The following is a 25,689-nucleotide window of genomic DNA, read 5'->3' on the forward strand; positions in this document are numbered from 1 at the left end:
TATTTCTGAAATTTTTATCTATTTATTGGTTTCTTCTCGCAACCGACAATTGTAGGTATTTACTATTCTCCGAAATCTGAATTTGCAGAGTAAATCTTCAATTTTGTAGAGAAAATTAAGTTACGATGCCTAACGTCCATAGCCACTCATTATGATATGGATATATTTTAGTTGAAAATCAAAGTGCTTTTTGGAGCAATTGATGAATACGTAAGAATATATTAATCTAGCGTATTTATATACTACATATTAAATTTGACTTATTTTTGGGATTTCATCATTTGGTAAATACGGCACTTCAAGTATCCTTCTTTTTCTGATAATATAAGATGAAGATGCAAGTATTGAGTCACGATAAATGTTAATCATAATAACATAGCAGCGGCACCTGCAAAAACAGCTCCCATACCTGCGGATAATGCAACACCAGCAGCAGAGGAGGATGCAGAAGAGGATGTAGCAGAAGAGGATGTAGCAGAAGAGGATGTAGCAGAAGAGGATGTAGCAGAAGAGGATGAAGAAGCAGAAGAGGATGAAGAAGCAGAAGAGGATGAAGAAGCAGATGAGGAAGAAGAAGCAGATGAGGAAGCAGCAGCAGAAGAGGAAGCAGCGACAGAAGAGGAAGCAGCGGCAGAAGAGGAAGCAGCGGCAGAAGAGGAAGCAGCGGCAGAAGAGGAAGCAGCAGCAGAAGAGGAAGCAGCAGCAGAGGAAGATGCATACTCTCCTGGAATTTCAGTCACACCGTTGGCCTTTTCATAAGATGCAATGTAAGAAGACATAATTGGGATCAATCTAGAAGAGTACCATGGTAATTGTTCCATAACTGTGGTAACTTGAGCGAAGTTAATTTCACTGAATAAGGTGGTGTAAGAATCATCAGTGTAAGTAGTCATTTGTTCATAGACCTCTAAGACACCATCTGGAATTGTGAAAGAAGCATCGTTGACGGCTAAAGAAATATAATCTTCTAAATTGGCCTCTACATCCGCCAAAAGGGCTTCAAATTCAACTAATTCATATTCAGTGACCTCTTCAGCAATGGCTCTAGCAGCAGCGGCAGCTAAGATAATTGATAACTTTTTTAGCGAAGACATAATTCGTTCTTGTTGGTAGTTGTTATAAAGTTTTACAGAGACTGCTAAATGTAGCACGAAAGAAGTCAAAAAACAAAAGGGACATTATCACTTCAACAGTAAGGCTCATATATATATATATATATATATATATATATGAGAAGATTCTTTTGGTTCTACCTTCGTATCTGTCTTCATTCGTTCAGCGTAAGTTATACATATACTTCTACCGAGTTCTGTGCTTAGAAAGCTGTATCATCTCCGAACATCTATGCCCAGTTACAGAATGTCCACAGAAAGAGTTAGGGTCTCAAAAGAAGTATACGACGGTAAGCTCATTCGATTATACTCGTATTACCTATGACATATGAGTATTGATAATAAGTATCATACTAAGTGGGAACGAAGAGCAATTGGAACGAAATCGTTCGTACCACTCATGTATTTAATTTTTATGAAGCACAGCCTTCTTCGTATGTGCGGCCGAAATTTTTCCATCGAGAAAAAAAAATTTATCGAGAACTTGATCAACATATTATACGACCTGACAATACGAGTTACATAGCACAGACCATAGAAATTATGGGTAGGGCAAAGAAAACTTAATCAACTTATTTACGATCCCAATCACTCTCTCAATTTGGTATTTTCCAATGAAGCTAAGAAGACTTACATTGTTCTGTCTAAAACACTATTAAGTTTACGCAGTTCCCTGCCGTGTCGCGTCACTAGATGTTCTGAGATGAACAAATCTGCCCAGGGACTATTATGTGATAAAGTGCGGGCAGGTACCATGAGAAGTAAATATTCTCCAGGTTATTACCGCGACTGTAAATCATTAAGATCCCTGAATTAGATGACAGCGCCACTCTACCTGATGATCATACGAGTCATTTTATTCTCTTAACCGTATTACACACAGTTATGTTATGCGATATCCTGCAAAAAGTCCTAAAAATTCATTCTTATAAGCTTAAAGTCATTATACACAATAGAAATTTACACTAAATAGTTTTCAATCTACTTATAATAGTAAGGCAGCGACACCTGCGAAGAAAGTACCCATACCAGCAGTTAAAGCAACACCAGCACCAGTAGAGGAAGCAGGAGAGGAAGAGGAGGCAGCGGCAGAAGAGGAAGCAGAAGAGGAAGATTTAGAAGATGATGAAGCAGCGGCAGAAGAGGAAGCAGCGGCAGAAGAGGAAGCGGCGGCAGAAGAGGAAGCAGCAGCAGAAGAGGAAGCAGCAGCAGAAGAGGAAGCAGCGGCAGAAGAAGAAGAAGCGGCAGCAGCAGAAGAAGAAGAAGCAGCAGCAGAAGAGGAAGAAGCAGCGGCAGAAGAGGAAGAAGCAGCGGCAGAAGAGGAAGAAGCAGCGGCAGAAGAAGCAGCAGCAGCACCGGAGGTAGCGAATTCGCCTGGAACTTCAGTGACATCGTTGGCCTTTTCATAAGATGCAACGTAAGAAGACATGATTGGAGCAATTCTGGAAGAGTACCATGGTAATTGGTTCATAACTGTGGTAACTTGAGCGAAGTTGATTTGAGAGAATAAAGTGGTGTAAGAATCATCAGTGTAAGTAGTCATTTGTTCATAGACCTCTAAGACACCATCTGGAATTGTGAAAGAAGCATCATTGACTGCTAAAGAAATGTAGTCTTCTAAATTGGCCTCTACATCAGCTAAGATAGCTTCAAATTCAAGATATTCCCATTCAGAAATACCGTCAGCAACGGCATGAGCAGCGACAGCAGCTAATACGATGGATAATTTCTTAATTAAAGACATAATTATGGTTTGGTGTATCAATTGATTGAATGTTCGATAATGCCAGAAAAGTAATATAGAAAAGGGCCCCAAAATATGCCGTATTTCAGATTTCTCTCTTCATTCCATTATATATGTAAATTCCTCCAAGAACGAAAATATTTCATCTTCACGGTTGGTAAGTATGGATTGCTCCCCACTTTTTACCTGTATAGTTTTTGCCCCTGGAGCTACTGGAAAGTAATGGATTATCTCAGGAAAAAAAGTGGCCTTGAAAAATTAGCTTCTATGGCACTCAAAATCAAGATTCTCCTAACTTCGAAAGACACTTAAACTTTTATCATGCTATCAGTCCAAAGAACAAAAATATTACTAACCTTCCAAAAATTGACAAGGGCACGTCTGCAGTGGAGGTACATGGCCCTGACCTGTTGTTTGAAAACCCTCGCATTAACATTTTAATGCCGCAAGATTTGAACTGCTCTTTTTAGCAACTGGACTGTAGGAAAGGGCAAGATTTTATTATCATTTTATTCTCGCCGAGAATTTTTTTTCTGTCAGTGAATGTCCCGTAGAAGTATTTAACTGTTCCTGCTTTTTCCTACAAAATCTTACTTTGGTGTGTTTTTTAATTTCGAATATGACATCCGTCGACATTTAAACGAGCGAAAGTATCACTTTGAAAAGAAGAGAAAAACCAAGTACACTGTCTTAAACGACTACCGTTTAGATCTTGGATGTGAAAATTTTGGATTTCCAAACAAAATTAGCGAAGGTTTGCTAATGCCTTTAGGACTACAAAATAGGAAAAAAGGTATTTAAAACATAGCGTTGAATAAATTGCTCTAACGAGTATCGCAGTGGTACTATTCTATTGGCTTCACTAGAGGCTCCAAGCGTACGTTTCAGTGTCACTTTAAATCTATATTAGAATAATATGCACCACGTGCCTTTGTCATCTCTTTTTTTTTTTTTTTTTCGTAGCAGAATCTCAGCTGAAGCGAAAATTACACTGCGATTTGTCAGCGAGTGGATAATAGTTAACAAGGTCCTGGAAGAACTACTTCTACCATGTCCTCGCTTGATGTACCGCTCGCAATAGGACTCGTAGACAATGTTTTGCGTTTTTTGTTCGAGCAGAAGCGTATATAGTACAATATGGAGAAGAAGCAAAAAAGATAAACGAACAAAGTCTTTAAAATTTGTTGGGCACGGGACAAATTTACTGCAGCACATTCAGATCAGTTGTTCTTTCTTGTTCGTACTACCAAGAATCTTTTAGCCGATTTATAGTGATTTCCGTATTCCACGGAATGAACAGTTTCGGTTCCGTTCGTATTATCATTTCCAATATGTAATTTCCTGCCATAGTGTAACAGAGAAAATCATGAAGAATAGTGTTCCCCAGAGTATCCACCAACTTCCCATGGAGTTTCTTGTCACATACCGGTACTACTATCAATCTTCGAAGTCATCGCTTAATAACATATCCCTATCCTGTCCAATTCTTGCAGTGTGTGATGCTCCCTAATGGGCTCGGGCGACCGGGAATTGAATATATTACCTGTTTATCAATAAAGAATCATTATTTTCTTGAATAGAAGCTAACTATCCCTTAACTCTACTGCCGACATCAACCACACTTACTTTTTAAAAAACATTTGGGACCGCCCACTATAGCCCATACTTGGATAATATAGACTTGCTTAAAAAAATTACATTGTTAAACTTGAAGGTTTTATTAGTTTCAGAACAGCAATTTTTCACAAACCTTACAAAGTACTTATTGAGAGATAGAACCGCCATCTTGCTTAAAAAGAAAGAAAATGAAAACAAGCTGAATAGCAGAAATATCTCAAGTGTTTTAACACTAAACATTATCATACAAAGAAGATGCCCTTCAATGGTGGCGAAACTGTCAATCACGCTGTAAGTTGGTAAGAAAGCTTCGGCTCTCTTGACGTTTACCAATAAAGAAACATTAATATTCGATAGAAAGTCTAATGACTTGGCACATGCAAGAAATATCCTCAATCACTAAGTGTATGTCAAGCTCATTTATATATAACCAAAGCGTTGAAAGAAGGGCAGCGGCCCCGGTTAACATTATTTCCATACTTCCTTACATGATACTGGGCAGCAAAGGAATGTCGACGCATCCGGACATATAGCATCTGCCTTCCCCTACGCTAAAAATTAAGCAAGCTCAATTTCACGGTAGATACTATGTTAGAACTTTTATCTCATCTTTGTCTATCAGTAGGTCTTTTTACCTTCGATGAACTAGTCAACCAGTTTAAAATTGATAAACTTCAGAATAAATAATTTCTTGGCAATGTAAAAGCCTGAGAAATAAAAAATCTAGCACGTGCTAGAATGTTAAGATACTTTTTTCATGCTATACCACAATAATTGAGTTGTGGTATTATGAATTATAATCACTTCTTGCTGAAAAGTTAAAGAGGATAACAAAAAACTAAGCTGGTATTCTGTAGAATCAATGAGTTAAACAAGGTAAGTAAATGGCTATATAGTCCACCTCATTTCATTCAAATGTTAAAAAAACGTCTCTACTTACTAAGTGGGATGCCCGTCAAAGCAAGAAGGAGTAAGCTCTATATTTCTTTTTAAATCTCATAGTGTTTCTTAAAAGACTTACTTCTTGAGAAAAATTAAACATCATATAAAAAATAATCGGGTAACTTTACGGTTTTGAATTGCCTCTCTTCTTTTTCCAGAAACGTCCACATTTAGGGTAGTAGCTTCCCCATTGAGAGATAGATTATGTTATCCTTACTAAACTGGGACTATAAATAAACAAATCTCGTTTTCAGTGAAAACAGGAAAAAAATCTCTGCGTGCTCGTATAGATGTGCTCGTATAGATGTGCATGATAGTCAGCTATTATTCTTTTTACCTCTCGATGCGTTTACTTCTGAGGAAGTCTCTTTTCCTTTCCCACTGATTGTTCCTTTTTTAGTAACGGAGTTCGCTGGACTCGAGCCAGGATTTCCCGCAGAGAGACGGTTTTTCCTCCTTTCCTTTTTCATAGGCAAGAAGGCACAAATTTTTTTATTTTTCTTTCTCGAGGGTCTTGTCTGCGGAATAATTCACTAGCCAACAGCAGCATTTGGATAGTTTTCTTTCCTGGCAGAAATGTAGAAAATTTACCTTGGTAAAGCTAGAGTAGCAGATAACTGTTGGGTGATAATCATTGAAATCGAGTAGTCGCTAAACGACGGCATTGGATATTCTAGTACAGAGTGTTATGCAAGGGTGAATTTTTTATTTTATTTTGTTTTACAATTTTTTTTAAACAAAAAAAATGGCAATGTACTGAGTATGCAGTGCATACTTCTCTCTTCCTTAGCCGTGTAGCAGTTCGAGAAGTTTGTCAATGGCTCTATGAACGAGCGTCAGACATAGAGGGGGAAATAACATCATTGGCAATATTGTAAAAAACAATGTTCATGTAGATATAAAAGAACCATTCTTCATTTTTTCGCCTTACATACAAATAACTCTTCAAGCTGGAAATTTTTTAATACATCTAGAAAGTGTAACGATAGATCAGAGTAACTAATAATGTTAATTTCTGACTACTTCACTCCAGTTCCCGATGCGTCTGTGACGTTTAATGGGGCTGATGTATATTTTGATAGAAACCATCTTCCAAAGCAGATTGCTGCTCAAACTTCACGAACAAACCTCAATGAACGTATGGAACTCACTGGAAAAAACAGAGGTTTACATGATCTTACTTTCAAAGCGAAAAAAGGTGAAGTAATCCTCGTCTTAGGTAATCACACTTCCTCTCTCTTCAAGGCAATGTTTCATGCCTCCAAGAAATTGCATTATTCTCCAACAAACGCTGTCAGATTCAAAAACAATGAATTCAAGGCATTTTCTCAGAAATGTCCACAAGAAATTATATACAACAATGAAGAAGATATGCACTATCCCTTCTTAACAGTTCAGGAAACTATTGATTTCGCTTTGAGTTGTAAGTTCAACATTCCACTCAACGATCGTATCGAACTAAGAAACGCTTTGTTAAGCGAATTCGGCTTGTCTCACGTTTTGAACACAATTGTTGGTAATGACTACGTCCGTGGTGTCTCCGGTGGTGAACGTAAGCGTATTTCGATCATTGAAACTTTTATTGCAAATGGTTCTGTGTATTTGTGGGACAACTCTACAAAAGGTTTAGACTCTTCTACTGCTTTGGATTTCGTTAATATTTTAGATAGCTTAGGTAAAGCTACCTCTTCTGTCAATTTTGTAAAGATTTCCCAAGCAAGTGACAAGATTATTGAAAAATTCGATAAAATTTTATTACTTTCTGACTCTTATCAAGTTTTCTACGGTACTTTAGACGAATGTTTACATTATTTCAGAGAAGAGTTAGGAATTCTAAAGCAAACAAATGACTCTATCATTGAATACTTAACCTCCATTTTAAATTTCAAATACGAAGCTAAAGATCCAAAATCTAATGATACCCCAAAAACTGAATTGGATTTCTACAATTCGTGGATAAAAACGCCATACTACAGCAGATGCAAACGAGAAGCTTCTGAAGACGATTCTGCTATTACTACCACCGTTGCTGCCGAAGACGTCACACCTAAGTTCTCCGTATCATCATTAACACAACTTTACAGTTGCTCATACAGAGCCTTCTTTAGAAGTCTCGGTGATAGAGGCTATTTGATTTCTCAGTTCTGCTCTATTGTCGTCCAAGGGTTTGTCATTGGTTCATTATTTTACGATCTACCACAGACAACAGTTGGCTCCTATTCTAGAGGATCTCTTACCTTTTTTTCCTTGCTATTTTTCACCTTTTTAGCATTGGCTGATATGCCTGGTACTTTTCAAAGGCGTACGGTTGTTATGAAACATATGAAGTTACATTTTTATCATCCATCGGTTGAAACTTTCGCATCAACAATCTATGACTTCTTTTTCAAATTCGTCTTGGTCTTCATTTTCACCATTATTTTATACTTTTTGGCCCACTTACAATACAACGCTGCTAGGTTCTTTATTTTCTTATTATTTCTTTCTTTGGCTAACTTTAGTATGATTTCATTATTCTCTTTGACTGCTTTAATTAGTCCAACTTTAGCTATTGCAAATGGTTTGGCCGGTATTCTATTACTAGGTATTGCTGTGTACGCATCTTATGTGGTTTATCTAACAGACATGCATCATTGGTTCAAGTGGATTTCCTACGTAAACCCAATTATGTACTGTATGGAAGCCATCCTATCCAACGAACTTTTCAATATGAAATTAGATTGTACTGAATCTATTATTCCTAGAGGCCCTAGTTATGATAATGTTTCCTTCTCCCATAAAGCTTGCGCATGGCAAGGTGCTACTTTAGGTAATAATTATGTTAGAGGTCAAGATTATCTATCTGGTGCATTACAATACAAATATAGTCATGTTTGGAGAAACTTTGGTATTGTCATTGGGTTCTTATGCTTCTACTTGTTCTGTGCTTTGGTCGTATCAGAATATATTACACCACTTTACACAAGAGAAAATTTACAAGAATGGAGCGCCAAATATCTTGGAAGATTCAAAAAGAACCAAGCTATTTATAACAAAGACATTCATGAAGAAGCTTCGCAACCAAACACCGTTACTCCATCAAGTTCCTCCTCTCAGTCTATTGTCAAGACGAATGTCTTTGAAACTACAAAAATATCTGATTCAATGATGGAAGATTCCACAAGAGAGGATTCTGACACTATTTTGAATGCTCAAAAACACGTTATCTCATGGAAGAACATTGAATATACTGTTGGTAACAATAAAAAATTGATTAACGACGTCTCCGGTTACATTAGTAGTGGTTTAACCGCTTTAATGGGTGAATCAGGTGCAGGTAAGACCACATTATTAAATGTTCTTTCTCAAAGAACCCAAACTGGTATAGTTAGTGGAGAATTGTTGATTGATGGCCAGCCACTAACTGATATCGAATCCTTTAGAAGAAGTATTGGGTTTGTTCAGCAGCAAGATGTGCATTTGAACTTATTGACAGTTAGAGAATCTTTAGAAATTTCCTGTGTTTTAAGAGGTGATGGTGATATGGAATATTTGACAACTATCCTTAAACTATTAAGGCTTTCTGGCAGCAAGCTGGTAGCTGACTTGACAGTTACAGAAAAGAAGTTGCTATCTATTGGTGTTGAACTGGTTACAAAACCTTCGTTACTGCTATTCTTAGATGAACCAACTTCTGGTTTGGACTCAGAGGCCGCCTTACTAATTGTTCAATTTTTAAAGCAATTATCCTTACGTGGTCAAGCAATTTTATGTACTATCCATCAACCAAGTAGAAGTATGATTAGCTATTTCGATAATATTTTCTTGTTAAAGATGGGTGGTGAATGTGTTTACTTTGGTCCAACTGACGAAGCCTGTAATTATTTCATGTCTCATGACAATAGTTTGACATATGACAGAGAATTTGGCAATCCCGCTGATTTCGTTATCGATGTTGTAGGAAAAACACAACATAACGGTGACAATAAGAGTTCTGGAACTAGCTGGCATGAACTTTGGAACTCTTCCCCTGAAAAGGTCAGAATGTTTGAAGGTCTTGACGTCATGGAAGAGGAAGCTCGTGCTTCTGGTGTTGATTTCACCGCCTCCGCAAGGGCTCGTCCATCATATCTGCAACAGTTGAAGGTCATTTTAAAAAGAGAATATACTTGTACAAAGAGGGATAAAGCTTACGTGTATGCCAAGTTCGGCTTAAATGCAGGTGCTGGTCTTTTTATTGGTTTTTCATTTTGGAAAACTAAAACGAATGTTATTGGTCTACAATATGGTATTTTCTTGGCATTTATGACAGTCTGTGTTTCCGCACCATTAATTAATCAACTTCAAGCTAAGGTTGTTCAATCAAAGGATGTTTATACTACAAGAGAAGCAAGTTCTAACACTTTTCATTGGTCCGTTTTACTACTTTCTCAAACTATCGTTGAATTACCACTAGCCGTATTAAGTTCTTCTCTATTCTTCGTTTGCTGTTATTTCTGCTGTGGATTTGATAATTCAGCCCACATTGCTGGTGTTTATTACTTGAATTATATTGTGTTCAGTGCTTATTATATGACTTTTGGATTATGGTTAATCCATTCCACATCATCCCTGGAAACTTCGGCTGTGTTAGTCGCGTTCTTCTACAGTTTCACTGTATCTTTCTGTGGTGTTATGCAACCTTTAGGTCTGATGAATGTTTTCTGGAAACAAACTATGTACAGATTATCACCATACACCTATTTCATCGAAACCTTTGTTTCGTTGCTTCTACACGACAGGCCTGTTAACTGTGAAACAATGGAATTGGTACCAGGTCAGCCTACTCTTGGTCAAACTTGTTGGGAATTCATGGAACCTTTTATCCAAGAATACGGTGGTCATTTACATAATAATGATAGTACAAACGTTTGTGGTTACTGTATGTACTCAACTGGTGACGACATGTTGAAAAATGAAAGTATGAGTTATGGTAACAGATGGAGGAACTTTGGTATCCAAATCTGTTATGTTGTGTTCAACATTTTGGCTATGTTTGGTGGTTTTTATATGTTGTACGTCGGAAAATGGTGGTCTTCCTTGAGCACCCGTTGGAGTGGAAAGTTAATCTCCAAGAATGAAAAAACCAGCGATGTCACAGAGAAGGATACATCTGCTTTGCAAGAATAAAGCTTAAGCAGAACTTTATATTAGTTTTATCGTGAAATCACTTTTTATTATTTTCTTGTCAATTTTGCGTTACAAATTGAATAATACATAATATCTACATATATATATATCTACACGCACATAAAAAGCTCATTTTAAAGATGCTGCAAACGTAAGCTATTGAATCTTTCGAGGGGTTTTTCCAAGGGGGCAGGTTACGATATAACTGCATCATTCCAAAGATTTGAGATTTTGTTATAACTTATCAAACTAGGCGACTTAAATTTAACAAGACTCCCTGCGTCTAATGGTGAATCATTAACGTCAGTAGTTACAAACGCACAATACATGTAGTTTTGACACTCCTGGATCTGTAACCATGGATCTACCTCTGGATCTGGAATAATCATTGCATCTATACCTAACGCTGAGCTATACATTTGCTCTAAAGTCTCCTTATCATTGTACCTCGAAGAAAAATAGTCTGGATTAGCATCGAAGTCGGCCTCTGCGGCATTATCCAACTTACAAGTCTTCAATCCTCCATTAGCCCACATCAGCCTTTCTCCATCGTTATGAGAAATTTGAGCTGAGCAAATATGGTATCTTGTGGAAGACGTAGCTTCATCATCATCTTTCCCTATGGGGCCTAGAAGACCAGCATAGGTGGCATCAATAGCGTAATCACTTCCAGCAAATAAATGGCCCAACCAGAATACTTCTTTATCACCATACACACATCTCTGTGTTTTCCAGTCAATATTAAGTAAAAATGACATAAGGATACCATCAAATTTTCTCTTTTTATCGATGACTACCAGTCCGCTGTCAACGTGATGCAATTTTTGATCGATGAAGAAGCTATTAAAAGTTTGTTGCTGGCCTGTTTGGTCTTTCGCAGATTTACTCTTGTCAGAACTGCCTCTTAGAAGTCTATCGAGAACATGATTCTTGCTAAGTAACTCATTTTCCTGCATGGATGGCTCAAGTCCGCGGAACGTATCTATACAATACTGAAACGTGTGTTCATTCAATAATGCTCTATCTTTGTACATGAATATACCAGTCTCTTTGTAACCATCTATCTCAAAGAATTCGTTTGGATTAACAAATGGCACAACGTCAACATCCATAAAAATCATTTCTTCAAATGTATTGAAAAGTATAGAGATCCACTTATTACTAAAGAATCTAATATACAGGCTAGCGAAGGAAGTATTAAGCATTGGAGATGTATCGATCAGGAGAATCTTTTGATGCGTGCTTTTTGAATAGCTTTTCAGCTCTTCAATGAATAGTTCCACGGAGGCTCCTCCTGTAGTAACAATTTGAATGGGTAATGTGTTATTAAGGTAATCCAAAACTTTCAACTGCTTGTAAAATAATTTGATGTCCCCTATTGGTAAAGTTGTAACTATACCTCTCCCCTTTCCTAACATTTTCCAATACTGTAGAAAATTGAGATTGAATTGTCGATTTCCTGTCTTGAAAGAAGGTTTTGGAAGAAGCTTGTTTTCTGATTCCAAAGACAAATCATATATATTGGGCCAAAGAAGGTAGTTTTCAGGATCAATATTTTCTTTGAAAAATGGAAACGTTCTACTCTGATAATCCCAAGGGTCTATACCTTGTTTTTTGAAATATTTGGTTTTAAGCACATCCAATGTGTTTAAGTTGCCGTGAGTGAAACAATAATTATAGATCCGCACCCTTTCTCCCATCAGCGACATCATTAAATCATCAACGTTATCATTATTATGAAACTTAACAATTTCCTCATTTGTCCAGCTTGGATTATTTTGATATATATTCTCAATCAAATAGCTGCATTGTGTCAATAATGTTGTGTTGTTCCAATTGGTGAGCAATTCGAACTCTTCTTCTCGATTCTCCCTACCAGAACCAGGATTTACCAGTAGCCCTCTTATGAAGGAATAGGCGCGGAAGAATGGATTTTTAAGTTGCCTTCTCAGCCTCTCCCTTCTTTGGAGTATATCATGTAATGGAGATTCAGAGTCAGCGCTTCTGTACCCAATTTTTTGAAACGTACTGGTTTTATCTGATTTATACTTCAAGTCACTTGGGATAGGACCACCGGCTTGCGAAGATAGCGAGTTACGCCTGTTTGTAATCAAATATAGAACCAAAAAACCACAAAGTAATATAATAAACTTAGTGGAAAGTACCCTCTTCACCCTGAAATGTATTCTACACATTTTTTCTTGGAACCAGCGGCCTTCTTGCTTGGCAGAAAAGTTTGAGAAACTATACTACTTGGGTTGAGTTCTTCACCAAAAGTCCCTACTAAAAATTGAATTTTTGTGTCGTAATCTTACTACTCGATAGTGGGAACTAAAAGTTTTGATTGAAATTGCTTCGATCCTTTCATATCTTGAACAACTGGATGCACATACGATGCCCAGAACCAAAAAAAAAAAAAAGAAAAAGTGCGAAGCTTTTATTTGGCGTCTGCGCTGCACATTTTTACATAAAAGCTTAAATTTGTTGCATCTTGAGAACTCTCGATGTACAGGACTCGATTTATCACGTGCTTATTAAGTCTAAAGGCGTAAGAACTATATTATCAAGGATCTTTTGCCCATCATGGGGTTTCAAGGAAGGTTTGCATGTGGGTATACGACTTGCTAATTGTGTATGAATTGATTGGTATTGTATTATTATATATATCGTTGAGTAAATGTACAAGTCGCATTGTTTACGATTAGCTGCTCCATAAAGCAGCTATGCTGTTGTATCTCTCACTTTGATCGTGATTAAATCTTATAAAGGTGTCCTTGTTGCCTTCATTTCCAATAGAGACAGTTGAACAGTATGCGAACATTGAGCATTCTCTAGTTTGAAACCAAGGACTCGATGATGGGTTTGGGATAATAAGTCCCTCAAAATATAATGGTGCGTTGTACAGGCTCTTCAAGTTATTTTCATCCTTGTATCTTTGCCGGAAATAATCTGGGAAAGAGCTGAAGTCGTTCACTTCAGAATCCCTTACTTTACACACTTTTAAACCACCATTTACCCAAAGAATATTGTGATTTAAATCGCTATGAACAATTTGTGAGGAGCAGATCTGATTTTGCACCTCGTTTTCGTTATTGCGTACAAAAATCTGACCAGCAAGCCCTGGATCTGTCGGATGAACAGAGAAGGGTTCATCCATGAACAGTGGGCCAATCCAAAAGAGCTCCTTGTCCCCATGGAAGCAGACTTGTGTTTCTGGTAACAAGTGCAACAAAAATGACATTAACATGGCATTTAGTTTTTTTTTCCTGTTTAGAATAACTAAGCCACTGTCGACCTGGTGTAAATGTGCCTTCTCAAAAAAGTTGTCGTAAACGCCTTTTGCCATTAATGTTTTTTTAATAGTTTTAACAGACTTGCAGGTACTGACCATAGAATTCTCACCAAGCAATGAGTTTTCTTCTGCTGAAGGTTCAACAAAATGTAGCATGGCAATACAACGTTCGGTAGCAAGTTTATGGGGCATCACTCTATCTTTAAAGACATAAAGACCGGACTCTTTGTAGTCTTCGTATTTAAAATAATCCTCTACGCTGATAAGGGGGACGGCATCTGCATCCATGAATATAACTTCTTCTAACGGATTAAATAGTATTGCCACCCATTTGTTTAAGAAAGATTTTAAATGCTTCTGTGAGAATGATGGATTCAGTATTTGAGAACAGCCAACGACATAAACTTGCTGAGTCGTTTCTTTAACTTGAGTGAAAAGTTCATTTTTATGGTTATCCGTTATATCCCCATCAGATGAAACAATGTAAATTGGCAACTTGTTATCTAGTTTTTGCAAGACTTTTAGTTGTCTGTAAAAGAAATCAAGTTCTTTACTGTGCAGTGTAGTCACAATTCCCTTGCCCTTTGCCAGTGTTTTGTACTGCCTCCAGAAATCTCTGTTAAACTCCAAGGGAGTCAACTTTAATTTAGGTTTTGAAACCATTTCATTATTTGATATATCAAATATCTCAGGATACAGATACTGATTTTCCTTATCAAAATCTTGCCTTAGAAAAGGGAACATTCTAACTTGATAGTCCCATGCATCGATGTTTTTCTGTTTGAAAAAGTCAAAATCAAACAAGTCTTTTACATTTAGCATACTCTGTAATATGCAATAGTTGTAAATTCTCATTCGTTCACTGATTAATGATGGCGAGACATCATATCCTTCATAGTTTTCAGACTCTTCAAAGAGTTGCTGATTCGACCAGTTCAAAGATTCACTTTCATATACACTGGAAAACAAAAGTTTGCACTGATTGAGTTTGTTACCTTGGTCCCAACTTGATAATAGTGCCCGTTCATTTTGGCTGATGTCAATGTCTGAGTCTAATTCCGTTTTACGTAATAATCCGTCTATCTTATGATAAAGCAATCGAAAAGGAGACTTGCTTAAAGCATCTCTATATTCCAATTTATCTGTAGGATTCATCAGGTCGTCATTTCCCTCTATGCTCATTTGTGACGTTCCATAGCCGTACAATTGTTGACTTACTGTCGTAACTATCAGAATCACTGATAATAAGATGCAAAATCGCCTCAGAAAACTCCTCTTCATTTTATGCAGGACCATAGTTACGTTTTTTGAAAGGTATGCTAGCTTGGGTTGGACATACGCTTGATTTTGGACTCTAAATTCAAAATGCTTCTTTACTGTATGTTTATATGCATCTCAACTTGTTCTTTTTTTCGAGATCAATCAACTTCGCGATGTTCATGAAACCTTAATGGCTCGAGCCCCTCCAAGAAAGAAAATGCTAACACTAATATAAAATACAGCAGCAATACTTTCTTTTTGGCCAAAACGCAGCTCAAAGGGAAATAAACAGCCGTACAATTAGTTTGAGGACATGAGCCTCGACAGAAGGATTCAAATTATATTTGTTTAATTCCAAACATATCAATATTATACATTTTTACAACAAAATTAGCTTAATCATTAACTTTAGTTTCGCCTTATCTATCTTATTTTATATGATCAGAGATAACATTTTTCACCACATAGTAGAGGCAGATTTCTCGACAGATACAAATATATTAAACCAAAGTAAGCCTCCAGTCGATAACCATCCTACTTCCATTCACAAATTGTATCAGTATTGATATAATGTCCAGGCATGAAACAATATATTATAACGGCTCTCTAAGGCATGCAATATAGTATATTCCGATCTTTCAAGATATTATCATGTTTGATTGTTGCAGTCTTGATGTAAATGGAGACAATTTTGTAAGAGATCCGGTCCCAAGGGCTACATCAAGTCACGTGGTTTGAAAGCAGATTATGGGACTTAGGAACACATTTTTCACAAAATTTTCAACAAAAAAAGGCCTTGTTGGCGCAATCGGTAGCGCGTGTGACTCTTAATCACAAGGTTAGGGGTTCGAGCCCCCTACAGGGCTTTCTTTTTACCTTTGAACTTGTAACAGTACCTTCAGCCTTTTTCGAGCATTTATTGAATTATGAACCCTTTTGAAACCGGAGATCAGTTACAAAGTTTATGGACTAGTATATAATGGAGAATGTGATAATAATATATGCGGTAATCGCTTCAAGAAAATTTAATTTTGAGTGATTTCCTGAACCTGAACCTTCTTGCACTGAAGCTGTACTGGTCAAACTTGAAGATGTAGATGAGGCTGACTTAGTAGCAGATGAGGATGATTCGGTGACTGTAGATGTTACCTCATTTGAAGTAGCAGATGATGTAGACTTGTACGTTTCAGATTTGGTTGATGGTGTAGTTGTAGATGTCTTCTTTACACTAGAACTAGTACCAGTGCGAGAAGAAGTGGTTGCTGCTGATTTCTTACTTGTACTGCTCTTTAGTGTAGAAGAGATCGTTGTGGTTGAACTTGAAGAAGATTCGACAGAACTACTAGCAGTACTTCTGGAGAGGGTTGAAGAGGTTGCCGATGATACACTAGTAGTATCATCATCGGAAGAAAGTGATTCACCGTTAGTCAATTCAGCAAATTCGACTTGAGCTTTTTCGTACCTTCCATAAACTTCACCATCAGTGGCCTCAATTGATTCCCATGAACCACTTTGATCACTGTAAGAGTATTGAGAACCGGTTGAATAATCTGTAACTATGACCTTTTCGATGTACATTGTAAAAGGACCTTGGGAGTAATCAGTTTCTCCACCGGCCCATTCGATGGTACCTTCTTCATCAAGTTCAGGATCACCACCTGCCCAAATACCGAATTTTATGAACATTGGGGATTGTGGATAGCCTTCACTCGTAGAGTTCTCTAATACTCTCACACTTGAGCCATCTAAATACCAAGTAGTTTTATCCATGGCCCAATCAATTGTATAATTGTGGAAAGTATCTTGAGGAGTAGAGACACCATGATATTCACCTCTGTCGTGAGTTGTAGTATTACCTTTAGAAAAATAATTTGATTGAAATTGAGTAGTGTCGCCACCAAACCACTCAATATCAATTTCGTCCAAATCATCACTTTGTAAATAGAAAGAGGAGACAATACCAGTACCGTTAGCAGCTTTAAGGACGACTTCAACTTTACCGTACATGATATAAAAATCTGATTGTATAGTTGGATTATCACCTTGCTCCGCCAATGTCATGGCGACACCAGAATCAGAGTAAGTAATTGAGCCAACATGTGTAATATTGTGGAAATATTGAGATTCTTCGTCGAATGAGTCTGATATGCTCGTACCCAATGCTTTATCTGGACTACATGATGTGGCGGACAAAGGGTTACATGAACTTTGTGCAGATGCAATACTAGAAAATAATAATGCGAGAAGCGTTATCTTTGAAGCTAGATAATTCATTTGTTTCAACTTCTTTGAAATAATTTTCTTTGACTTTCGATGAGACAAAGTGAATTTAATGAAACCAGCAAATTCACTTTGTCTGTAGTGTGATACATATATATATGTCTGAATGAAAAATCTATATTTAGCCGATGCAAGACACAGCCATCTGGATAAGTTTCGTGTCGGTATATAATTAGCTGATAAAAGGAAAATGACGCGTACACTGTCAGCAATCAATGAGAAGCAGATAAGACGAATTCAGCAGCAGCAGCTTCTTTTGCCAAGAATGTCTAAATTACTTTTAACTAAGCCATCAGTTTTTTCTCGGGCAGATCCTTTGATGTCTTCTTCGCATATCAAAAAAAAATCTGCACTCGCGCGAATTTCCAGTTTTGAAATTTTCGCGCTGGTTTCGTAAGACAAATCTGGCAATCGGATGGAAAAAATATACAAAATTAAATTGAAACGGACAGGAATTGAACCTGCAACCCTTCGATTGCAATTTTCCGGAAGTTCCAGATTTTAACTGGAGTCGAAAGCTCTACCATTGAGCCACCGCTTCAATCACTTGACGTTGTTGTCGTAGCACAGGCTGCATCACTATAACGTTAACCTCAACCTCTAAGATCCCGCAACCCAGATACCCGCTGATCAATTTTGACGTAAAGGAAGATCAGAGGATGTCTCTTGTATATTATTATTGTTAATATTGTTCATGTTGTGGATGTCAGTCAAGTTAGTGAAGTAATTCTTATTAATCAGTGGTTATACCAAATAATGCACTGGTTATATATAAAATATAATCATAATATAAAATAATATAAAGTGATACAAACTTTGATCAAACTTCAGTGTTCACCTAAGTATTTATACCTTTTCCAACACATTTTGAATTATGTCAATTATCATGTTATAGATTTATGAGTCAATACGTTGTCCTAATTATCGTACCATAATTATTGTATGATAATATGTATTCGTGTTTATCACACCATAATTATTGTTCATATCTTCTATAACATTCTAAATTTGTCATTCTAACTATCAAAACATTGAAATGTCAGTATATTGCCATTTCCAGCAAAGGGATCATCCTCTAATCTTCCTTCACGTCAACTTCACGTCAAAAAATGGTGAAGTGAGTTATAGTTAAATGGTGTAATAACATGATGGTATCTTTATAACAAAAATTTGAAGAACTCATCCTTGTTAGCTCAGTTGGTAGAGCGTTCGGCTTTTAAGCAAATTTACGCTTAAGCAAGGATAACCGAAATGTCAGGGGTTCGAGCCCCCTATGAGGAGTTCTTCATATTTTTTTTTTGCCAAAATTTCACATTTTTTTTCAAATGGGCCAGTTTTTGGCTCGAATTCAGATTGCTAAGGAAGGATCTTCACCACATCGAAGATTATAAGTTTCTTTGACAACTTCGAGTATAAGTTTTGAATGTGGTGTGGTAAGTCACCTTGATCTCTATATATAACAAATACAATTCTATAAGTTTCAAGCAACAGTATGACTAGTAGTCTAGATTTTGATGTTCAAGAACCGTTAACTTCAAATGCCACTCCATTGACGAGTTCAACTCTAACAATTAGAATTATAAAATCATTTCCATATAGAAATGTTAAATCAATCGTTTTATCCAATTATGATTTAAAGGAAAAGACTGGACATGATTTATTTAATGATGTCTTGAAGAAAATTAATAATGAAGGTGCGTATAGGCCATATCGTAACGTCAATTATGATACTATGAAAATTTACACACATGCTCATGGATCTAAGACAGTAAATTTGGTTATCAATTTTACTCATGACAATCCTGAGGATAATTGGGTTTTGGATACTAAGGATCCAAATGGTAAAAAATTGTGTCAATATGACATTGAAAATGAAACGGAAATCTCCTTATTCAACCTTGAAGATTACTTGGAATTCAAGGCTAATCCCGTAGAAAAATGGCTTTAAATTGGATATATAAAATAAGAATTACAAATATATAGTATATTCAATAAATATTTGCATCTTCATGACTGATTAAGTAATTTGAAAGTTTTGAGACAAATTCAACAGAGGCAAGACTTGTTGGCGCCATTGTATCGTTTATTCCTTGTCTGGCGACAATACCACCGTGTGCGTTCCTTGCCTTAACGTATATAGGTACTCTTATCCAATTTAATTTGGATAAATTATTTAATATCGTCCTTCTATTGTTATCAAGTGGTAAAGGTTCGAATTCATGCGTCCAATTTTGATCGTCTTTGGTAATATTTGAGTATTTTGATAAGAACTCTTGGAAAATTTGTGATTCTTCGGCAATTGATTTTGATGACCTTTTATTTTCAAGTTTTATAGTATCAGTTATATCTTCGTTATCGTTCGTGTCTTCTGTATTAATGATTGATTCGTATGTTTCGCTTACATAGCTCCTTAGTTGTTCTGTCAATCCTATTTTCTCCCTTACCACTATAGATATCTGGCCATTTGCTATCATTTTTTGATATTTCAAAGTAGCTAAATGACTATAAAGGGTTCCACAGATATTGAAAATTAATGCAATCGGTAATACAATAAATAAACCCAAAAAGATTAAACCGATAGTTTGAAGTACTGTTTTTAAAGTAACTTTAGATTTCTTCGACTTCCCCGGTATTAATTTAACGTTTTTATTCAATTGGTTGAGATCAACAATTCTTGGCAAAATGTTTGTATAGTCAGACCCAGGAAGATTCTGTTCAAATTTATACATCAATGTATTATTTGTACTTATGAAAGGATCATATTCTGTTATGAAGGCTGTGTAAAATGCAACCGTTCTATCATTTTTAACATTTGCAAATACCATTCGCCATCTGAATTTTGCTAATGCATCCAAGAATTCACCTTGACTCAATTCTACGAGAATACTATTTGAACGATTCATGATAAACAATTCTCTACCGCTTTTACCTATCAATGTCGATCCAAGAAACGTCAAAACTGGATCCAGAAGCCACTTATATTTGATCGACAATGGATTATAAAAGTGAATCCCTAAATGAGGTGTGGCCATAGTCAAAAACATGACTGGCTCAATATCTTGGAAAAATTCCCTGCATTCTGTAAACATCTTTCCGACGACAAATCTGGCGATTAATCCACCGAGGGAATAACCCACAATACTGATCTTTTTAATCTCTGATTTCGGATTTTCTTCCCTATATTGTTTCATATATTGACAAATTTCAACAATAACTCTATATCCAATAATTTCAATACCATCAAATGTCTTAAAAACAGCATTTTGTCTGGGAGCATAACATATAATTTCTTCCTTCGAATCTATAAGTTTCTTAAACATTTGTTGCAAAGATCCCATATGTTTATAGCTACCCCATAGTCCATGTATAAATACAGCCAAATGTTTCTCTTGTTTGCTAGTCATAGTGTTTCAATTCTTGGCTTGCTGTAAGAACCCTCGCTTGTTTTCGAGCAGCTCTTGCTAACATATATATATGATAACAATGTGTGTTACAACTCTTTCGCTTTTGCTCGTTGTGATCTTTCAAAAGATCGGCCGAGACGCTTGTCAGGCCAAATCCGACATCCGTGGAACTTAACAAAATTTTAGTCTGAATCACAAAAAAGTTCTGCCAACCAAAAATGCCCCAAGCATCGACTCGGCAGCTTATTTTTGCATGGCTGCAGCGTGAGTTTGACAGTTTGTCTGTTGCATCTGGGCTGTGTGTGTCTGTACCAGTGGAAAAATTTGACTTCTATCCCTCCTCTGTCATAATGCGTCCTTGTAAAATTAAAGGCGACATGCCTCGAGATACATCGTTGGAATGGGCCACAATGCTTATGGTCTCTCAATCAAGTAGGTAACCTCCGTGAAAGACCTCAGATCCGGTTCATGACCTTGTGAAAAGAGTTAATAGTGTCTCTACCGTCTCTTGTAGCCTTTCAAAAAGCAAGTTGTTATCCTCCGATGGGGGTGAAGCACCGGGAGACAATGCGATCGTCTTTAGTTCTTCTCTATGGGCAAATTCAGCCGCTTGAAATGTCATTTTGAACAATTTCTGAAACCCTATTTGAGTATTTGGTATTCCTCGAAGTCTCAACCCACCTAGAATCAATCTAGATAGCGTTTCGTTGAATTGTAATCTTTTGTCATTGATCTGTACGCTCTTCTGCACTTTATTGCTTGCTTCAATTTTCCTTCTATGGGACTGTTCAATAATGTCATCAAAGTTAACCGTATTTTGCTGCTTGACAATATTCGAGATGCGTGCATCAATCATCATTTTCCTCCTTGTATCCAATGCAAAGCATTTGATGGTATCAACATCTCTATAAATCACTGCAAACTCGAGTGATGGGTCTTCATTGCCATTTTTAGCAATATTAACAACAATACCTCTATTCTCGTCCTTCAGCTTCGAAGTAAAATACCCCACCGTAGTAGAGCTCGTACTGTAACAAAGCATCTCACTTTCATCTTTCACCCATATGGGAAGCTTGGCCAAATCCACGTACTGCATGAACTTGCCCTTCATCTTCTTTGGCGCTCCACGCGTTGCTCGGTCTGCCACGTCCTTCCACAGTTGCACATCTCTTATAGTAATGCTATTGCGTCGCTCTCCCAAGTTAAAGCTGAGAATTGCAACTTTATCGAGCATTTTTTGACCAACGAATTGTAAAAGCTCTATTCATTTACAATTAGCTATGATCTTCTTCTTTTAGAATGGCTTGTTTAAAGCGAGAACGAACAAGAAAAAAAATTTCAGAGTGAAAACAATTTATTTAGAACCATTTGAAAAAGAGTCTAGAAGTGAATACTGAGAACGTACTGATATATTAGCGATAGAGAAGAACATTGCGTACAATACAGCATGCCGCTTCCTCCATCCACATTGAACCAGAAATCAACTCGTGTTTATTCGATTGCGAAAGTTTATACCGATGCATGCGAAAAGAGACCACAAGAATACTGGGATTACGAACAAGGTGTAACCATCGAATGGGGAAAAATTCAGAATTATGAAATAGTGAATAAGATTGGTCGTGGTAAATATTCCGAAGTGTTTAGTGGTAAATGTGTTAATAATGATAAATCATGTGTTATTAAGGTGTTAAAACCTGTTAAAATGAAAAAAATTTATCGTGAATTAAAAATTTTGACAAATTTAACGGGTGGTCCAAATATCGTTGAATTATATGACATTGTTCAAGATCGTGATTCGAAGATTCCTGCTTTGATCTTTGAAGAAGTTAGAAATGTTGATTTTAGATCTTTATATCCAACCTTTAAATTACATGATATTCAATATTATTTCACACAGTTACTAATAGCATTAGATTATTGTCATTCCATGGGCATCATGCATAGGGATGTTAAACCACAAAATGTTATGATTGATCCTTATGAACGTAAGTTGAGATTAATTGATTGGGGTCTTGCCGAATTTTATCATCCTGGCGTCGATTACAATGTTCGTGTAGCATCACGTTACCATAAGGGGCCTGAGTTATTAGTCAATTTAAATCAATACGATTATTCCCTTGATCTTTGGTCTGTAGGCTGTATGTTAGCAGCCATTGTATTTAAGAGAGAACCATTTTTCAAGGGCTCAACAAATCCTGACCAATTGGTTAAAATTGCCGCTGTCCTGGGCACTAAAGAATTACTGGCATATTTGGATAAATATGGATTGAAATTGCCTTCAGAGTATGATAATATAATGAGGGATTTTACTAGAAAACCATGGGAACATTTCATTACACCTGAAACCAAATTAGCTATACCGGAGATGGTTAATTTGATTGATAATTTACTGAGATACGACCATCAAGAGAGATTAACAGCAAAGGAAACTATGAACCATGTCTTTTTCAAAACGAAGTACGATTGAAAAAGCGATAATATATCTATCTAGTATGTATAATAAATAATATCTTTCTCTTTTTTTTTCATGAAATACAGTATTCGTTATTTGATGTACTAAATTACAAAAGCGATCTATATATTATAATGTACGTACAATGCTAGAAATTATTATTCATTAGTCATTAAAGTATTTTTTTTTTTTTTGTTTTTGTTTTTGTTTTATTTCAAGAGTACGTAATTGTTACCATTTCTTAATTTATTAATTTCATCATCAGTAAGAATATGAGCAGATTTATCTTGATTTGAGGAAGAATGCCTTTGATGGCGGTGCCTATGATGTCTATGTTTCCTATCATTAATTTTTATACTTGACTCGATGAATTCGCCATATAGATTAATGTCTCTTCTGTCGACTCTATCATTAAATTTTAAACATTTTTTAATCTTTGGTGGTGATGTATTACTATTACTATTATCGAATATTGAAGAAGTACTAGAATCTACCGATGAAGAGTAATTGAAATCTGATTCATCAGTATCCATGAAAGGCACATCCTGTTTTGCAGTTGATTGTTTATAATTATATTGAATATCGTAAAGAGGACATGAAATTTCATCGTGACAAATTAGATCTGGACCATATAATACGGTAACATCAGTTTCCTTTTTCCAATTAATTTCTAATGGATCTAATTTTAGATCATCTAAATGAAATAACTTTGAAGACCAACGCCTCCAAAGTATATGATGCAACCTTTCAATATAAATCATGTAGTCAGAATCATCTTCTATTGAACAACTTGGTAAACGTAATAATTTATGTTTTCTCATCTTCAATAAAAGGGACCAACTTAAAGGTAGCTCCATCGAATCTTCATTAAAACTATAGTGGAAGTAATCTAGTGAAGTTTTCTTATAATTTGTTACGTTATCCAAAAGCATCATGTTCTGTTGAGATATGATACTATCATCCAAACTAGTCATTATATTAATATGCTGTGGAGAAAGTGTGATGTATATATGTGTGTTTACGTATGATGAAAGTAGTCAAAAAGTGTTAAGAAAGAAATAGGAAAAATAGAAGGATGTGTTATTATTTTATATGGGTGTGCTCGAGAGTGACCGAATGAGTCTTTCATTACTTTTTTGTCACCAGTCTATAGTACGTTTTCTCTCGAGCATTTAAGTTTCTTCTTTGGGGGGGGAACGCCCGAGGAGGAGGAGGTCTGCTGTCTGACAATTTGCCCGAGAAAGTAAGTGAGAGAAGGAAAGCCGAATTTGGATTTTCACAGGAAAAAAAAACTGGGTTTTGGATGCGGGGGATTCTGTGGCGCCGGTCGACAACTGTATTGTTTGTTTGTTTACTTGTTTGTTGGTGGCTCCTTTAAGTTTCTTTTGAGGCCTACGTGATCGTAGGAGGGGTTTTTCCGAGGGAAAGGAATCTCCTGTTACTTCTCTTGGGGTATGTGAGTACAATAAGTATTTCTTGTTTTCTTTTTTTGTACGGGGAACATAGTTCCGCTATGGTGGTACCGTACGAGACTGGGGCATACATTCATCTCCTTCGTATTCTCAGACCGGAAAAACTTTTTTGTTGGAGCATAAAAAAGAAAGAAACTGAAAAAGAAAATAGGCTGCGGGGTGCGATGTTTTCTCGGTGCGGGCATGTATGAGAAAGGCAACCTTGCAGACCTCACTTTTGGGCACCATTTTTGCTGGGGGGTGGGGGAAAGAAATCGAGAGAAAAAAAAGCGGCAATGAAAAACGAAACGAAAAAATATTGCGGCGGGGGGGGCAACTATGCATCGAGAAAGAATGAATAGGGCGATATCGCTGTATCCGTATTATTGAGTGTATGGGTGCACAGCAGCAACTGGTTCTATTTTTCTCTTACAGTTTCTCTTTCATTTCGCTAGCGCCGTCGCGCCAGTATTCTTCCGTTGAGGAAATAAATCAATCTTCTTCTCTCTCTCTGCAAAATTCCATTTGAAGGGTCTCTCTGTCTCTTTCTCCACCGGAAATTTGCCATCCGAAGAAGTGAAGCGCAATGAATAAAGTAATTTAGGGGATCCCTGACTTGTAAACCGTCTGATTGTTAGAAATATATAGTACCGGAATCCATTTCTTCAGTAATTCCCCTATTAGTTTCATTTTTTCTTCATTTGTCATTCTTATTACTATTATTACCATCCTAAACGGACATTAAAAAGTTGCGAGATGACCGTTTCCGGATCGATGTCGAGACTCTTTAAATAATGTCGTTTGAACATCGGAGTTTTGTAAAACGCAATATTGAGTCGGCGGTAGTATGTATCTAAGTTAATAGGCAGTGAAGTGAATTGTTGACTGTTGCCATCGTTGAAAAGAAATATTTTGATGATATTACGAAAGTAGAAGACATATTTTAGCTCTTGATTGTTATAGACAAAGTTATAGATGATCATTGAT

The 25,689-nt window shown here is 36.5% G+C and overlaps 11 protein-coding genes and 3 non-coding genes across 14 annotated transcripts; 5 read left to right on the top strand and 9 right to left on the bottom strand.

The window, feature by feature from the left end:
• Positions 1-365: 365 nt before the first annotated feature.
• KAFR0K01210 (SRP1/TIP1 family protein) lies at positions 366-1,094 on the bottom strand (the record flags this gene model as incomplete). Its single annotated transcript, XM_003959562.1, has 1 exon — positions 366-1,094. The coding sequence occupies one exon, from the start codon at positions 1,092-1,094 to the stop codon at positions 366-368; it is 729 nt and encodes a 242-aa protein (XP_003959611.1).
• A 1,003-nt stretch (positions 1,095-2,097) lies between these two features.
• Positions 2,098-2,856, bottom strand: KAFR0K01220 (SRP1/TIP1 family protein; the record flags this gene model as incomplete). The annotated part of the gene is made up of 1 exon (XM_003959563.1): positions 2,098-2,856. The coding sequence occupies one exon, from the start codon at positions 2,854-2,856 to the stop codon at positions 2,098-2,100; it is 759 nt and encodes a 252-aa protein (XP_003959612.1).
• A 3,564-nt stretch (positions 2,857-6,420) lies between these two features.
• On the top strand, positions 6,421-10,563 carry KAFR0K01230 (uncharacterized protein; the record flags this gene model as incomplete). The annotated part of the gene is made up of 1 exon (XM_003959564.1): positions 6,421-10,563. One exon carries the CDS (start codon positions 6,421-6,423, stop codon positions 10,561-10,563), a length of 4,143 nt encoding a protein of 1,380 aa, XP_003959613.1.
• Positions 10,564-10,757: 194 nt separating this feature from the next.
• Positions 10,758-12,758, bottom strand: KAFR0K01240 (alpha-mannosyltransferase; the record flags this gene model as incomplete). The annotated part of the gene is made up of 1 exon (XM_003959565.1): positions 10,758-12,758. The coding sequence occupies one exon, from the start codon at positions 12,756-12,758 to the stop codon at positions 10,758-10,760; it is 2,001 nt and encodes a 666-aa protein (XP_003959614.1).
• A 506-nt stretch (positions 12,759-13,264) lies between these two features.
• On the bottom strand, positions 13,265-15,151 carry KAFR0K01260 (alpha-mannosyltransferase; the record flags this gene model as incomplete). The annotated part of the gene is made up of 1 exon (XM_003959566.1): positions 13,265-15,151. The coding sequence occupies one exon, from the start codon at positions 15,149-15,151 to the stop codon at positions 13,265-13,267; it is 1,887 nt and encodes a 628-aa protein (XP_003959615.1).
• Positions 15,152-15,908: 757 nt separating this feature from the next.
• On the top strand, positions 15,909-15,981 carry KAFR0Ktrna12K. The gene has a single exon. It is a non-coding gene; the product is annotated as a tRNA-Lys (tRNA).
• A 103-nt stretch (positions 15,982-16,084) lies between these two features.
• KAFR0K01270 (transglycosylase) lies at positions 16,085-17,389 on the bottom strand (the record flags this gene model as incomplete). Its single annotated transcript, XM_003959567.1, has 1 exon — positions 16,085-17,389. The coding sequence occupies one exon, from the start codon at positions 17,387-17,389 to the stop codon at positions 16,085-16,087; it is 1,305 nt and encodes a 434-aa protein (XP_003959616.1).
• A 446-nt stretch (positions 17,390-17,835) lies between these two features.
• On the bottom strand, positions 17,836-17,936 carry KAFR0Ktrna4W. The gene is made up of 2 exons: positions 17,900-17,936; positions 17,836-17,872 (listed from the first exon to the last, which is right to left on the bottom strand). It is a non-coding gene; the product is annotated as a tRNA-Trp (tRNA).
• A 641-nt stretch (positions 17,937-18,577) lies between these two features.
• Positions 18,578-18,676, top strand: KAFR0Ktrna13K. The gene is made up of 2 exons: positions 18,578-18,615; positions 18,640-18,676. It is a non-coding gene; the product is annotated as a tRNA-Lys (tRNA).
• Positions 18,677-18,887: 211 nt separating this feature from the next.
• Positions 18,888-19,343, top strand: AIM29 (Aim29p; the record flags this gene model as incomplete). Its single annotated transcript, XM_003959568.1, has 1 exon — positions 18,888-19,343. One exon carries the CDS (start codon positions 18,888-18,890, stop codon positions 19,341-19,343), a length of 456 nt encoding a protein of 151 aa, XP_003959617.1.
• A 40-nt stretch (positions 19,344-19,383) lies between these two features.
• LPL1 (putative hydrolase) lies at positions 19,384-20,799 on the bottom strand (the record flags this gene model as incomplete). Its single annotated transcript, XM_003959569.1, has 1 exon — positions 19,384-20,799. One exon carries the CDS (start codon positions 20,797-20,799, stop codon positions 19,384-19,386), a length of 1,416 nt encoding a protein of 471 aa, XP_003959618.1.
• A 466-nt stretch (positions 20,800-21,265) lies between these two features.
• SLD7 (Sld7p) lies at positions 21,266-22,033 on the bottom strand (the record flags this gene model as incomplete). The annotated part of the gene is made up of 1 exon (XM_003959570.1): positions 21,266-22,033. The coding sequence occupies one exon, from the start codon at positions 22,031-22,033 to the stop codon at positions 21,266-21,268; it is 768 nt and encodes a 255-aa protein (XP_003959619.1).
• A 213-nt stretch (positions 22,034-22,246) lies between these two features.
• On the top strand, positions 22,247-23,266 carry CKA2 (casein kinase 2 catalytic subunit CKA2; the record flags this gene model as incomplete). Its single annotated transcript, XM_003959571.1, has 1 exon — positions 22,247-23,266. One exon carries the CDS (start codon positions 22,247-22,249, stop codon positions 23,264-23,266), a length of 1,020 nt encoding a protein of 339 aa, XP_003959620.1.
• Positions 23,267-23,460: 194 nt separating this feature from the next.
• KAFR0K01320 (uncharacterized protein) lies at positions 23,461-24,225 on the bottom strand (the record flags this gene model as incomplete). The annotated part of the gene is made up of 1 exon (XM_003959572.1): positions 23,461-24,225. One exon carries the CDS (start codon positions 24,223-24,225, stop codon positions 23,461-23,463), a length of 765 nt encoding a protein of 254 aa, XP_003959621.1.
• Between the last annotated feature and the right edge of the window lie 1,464 nt (positions 24,226-25,689).

Source organism: Kazachstania africana, chromosome 11, assembly GCF_000304475.1.
Source record: "Kazachstania africana CBS 2517 chromosome 11, complete genome".
NCBI lineage: Eukaryota > Fungi > Ascomycota > Saccharomycetes > Saccharomycetales > Saccharomycetaceae > Kazachstania > Kazachstania africana.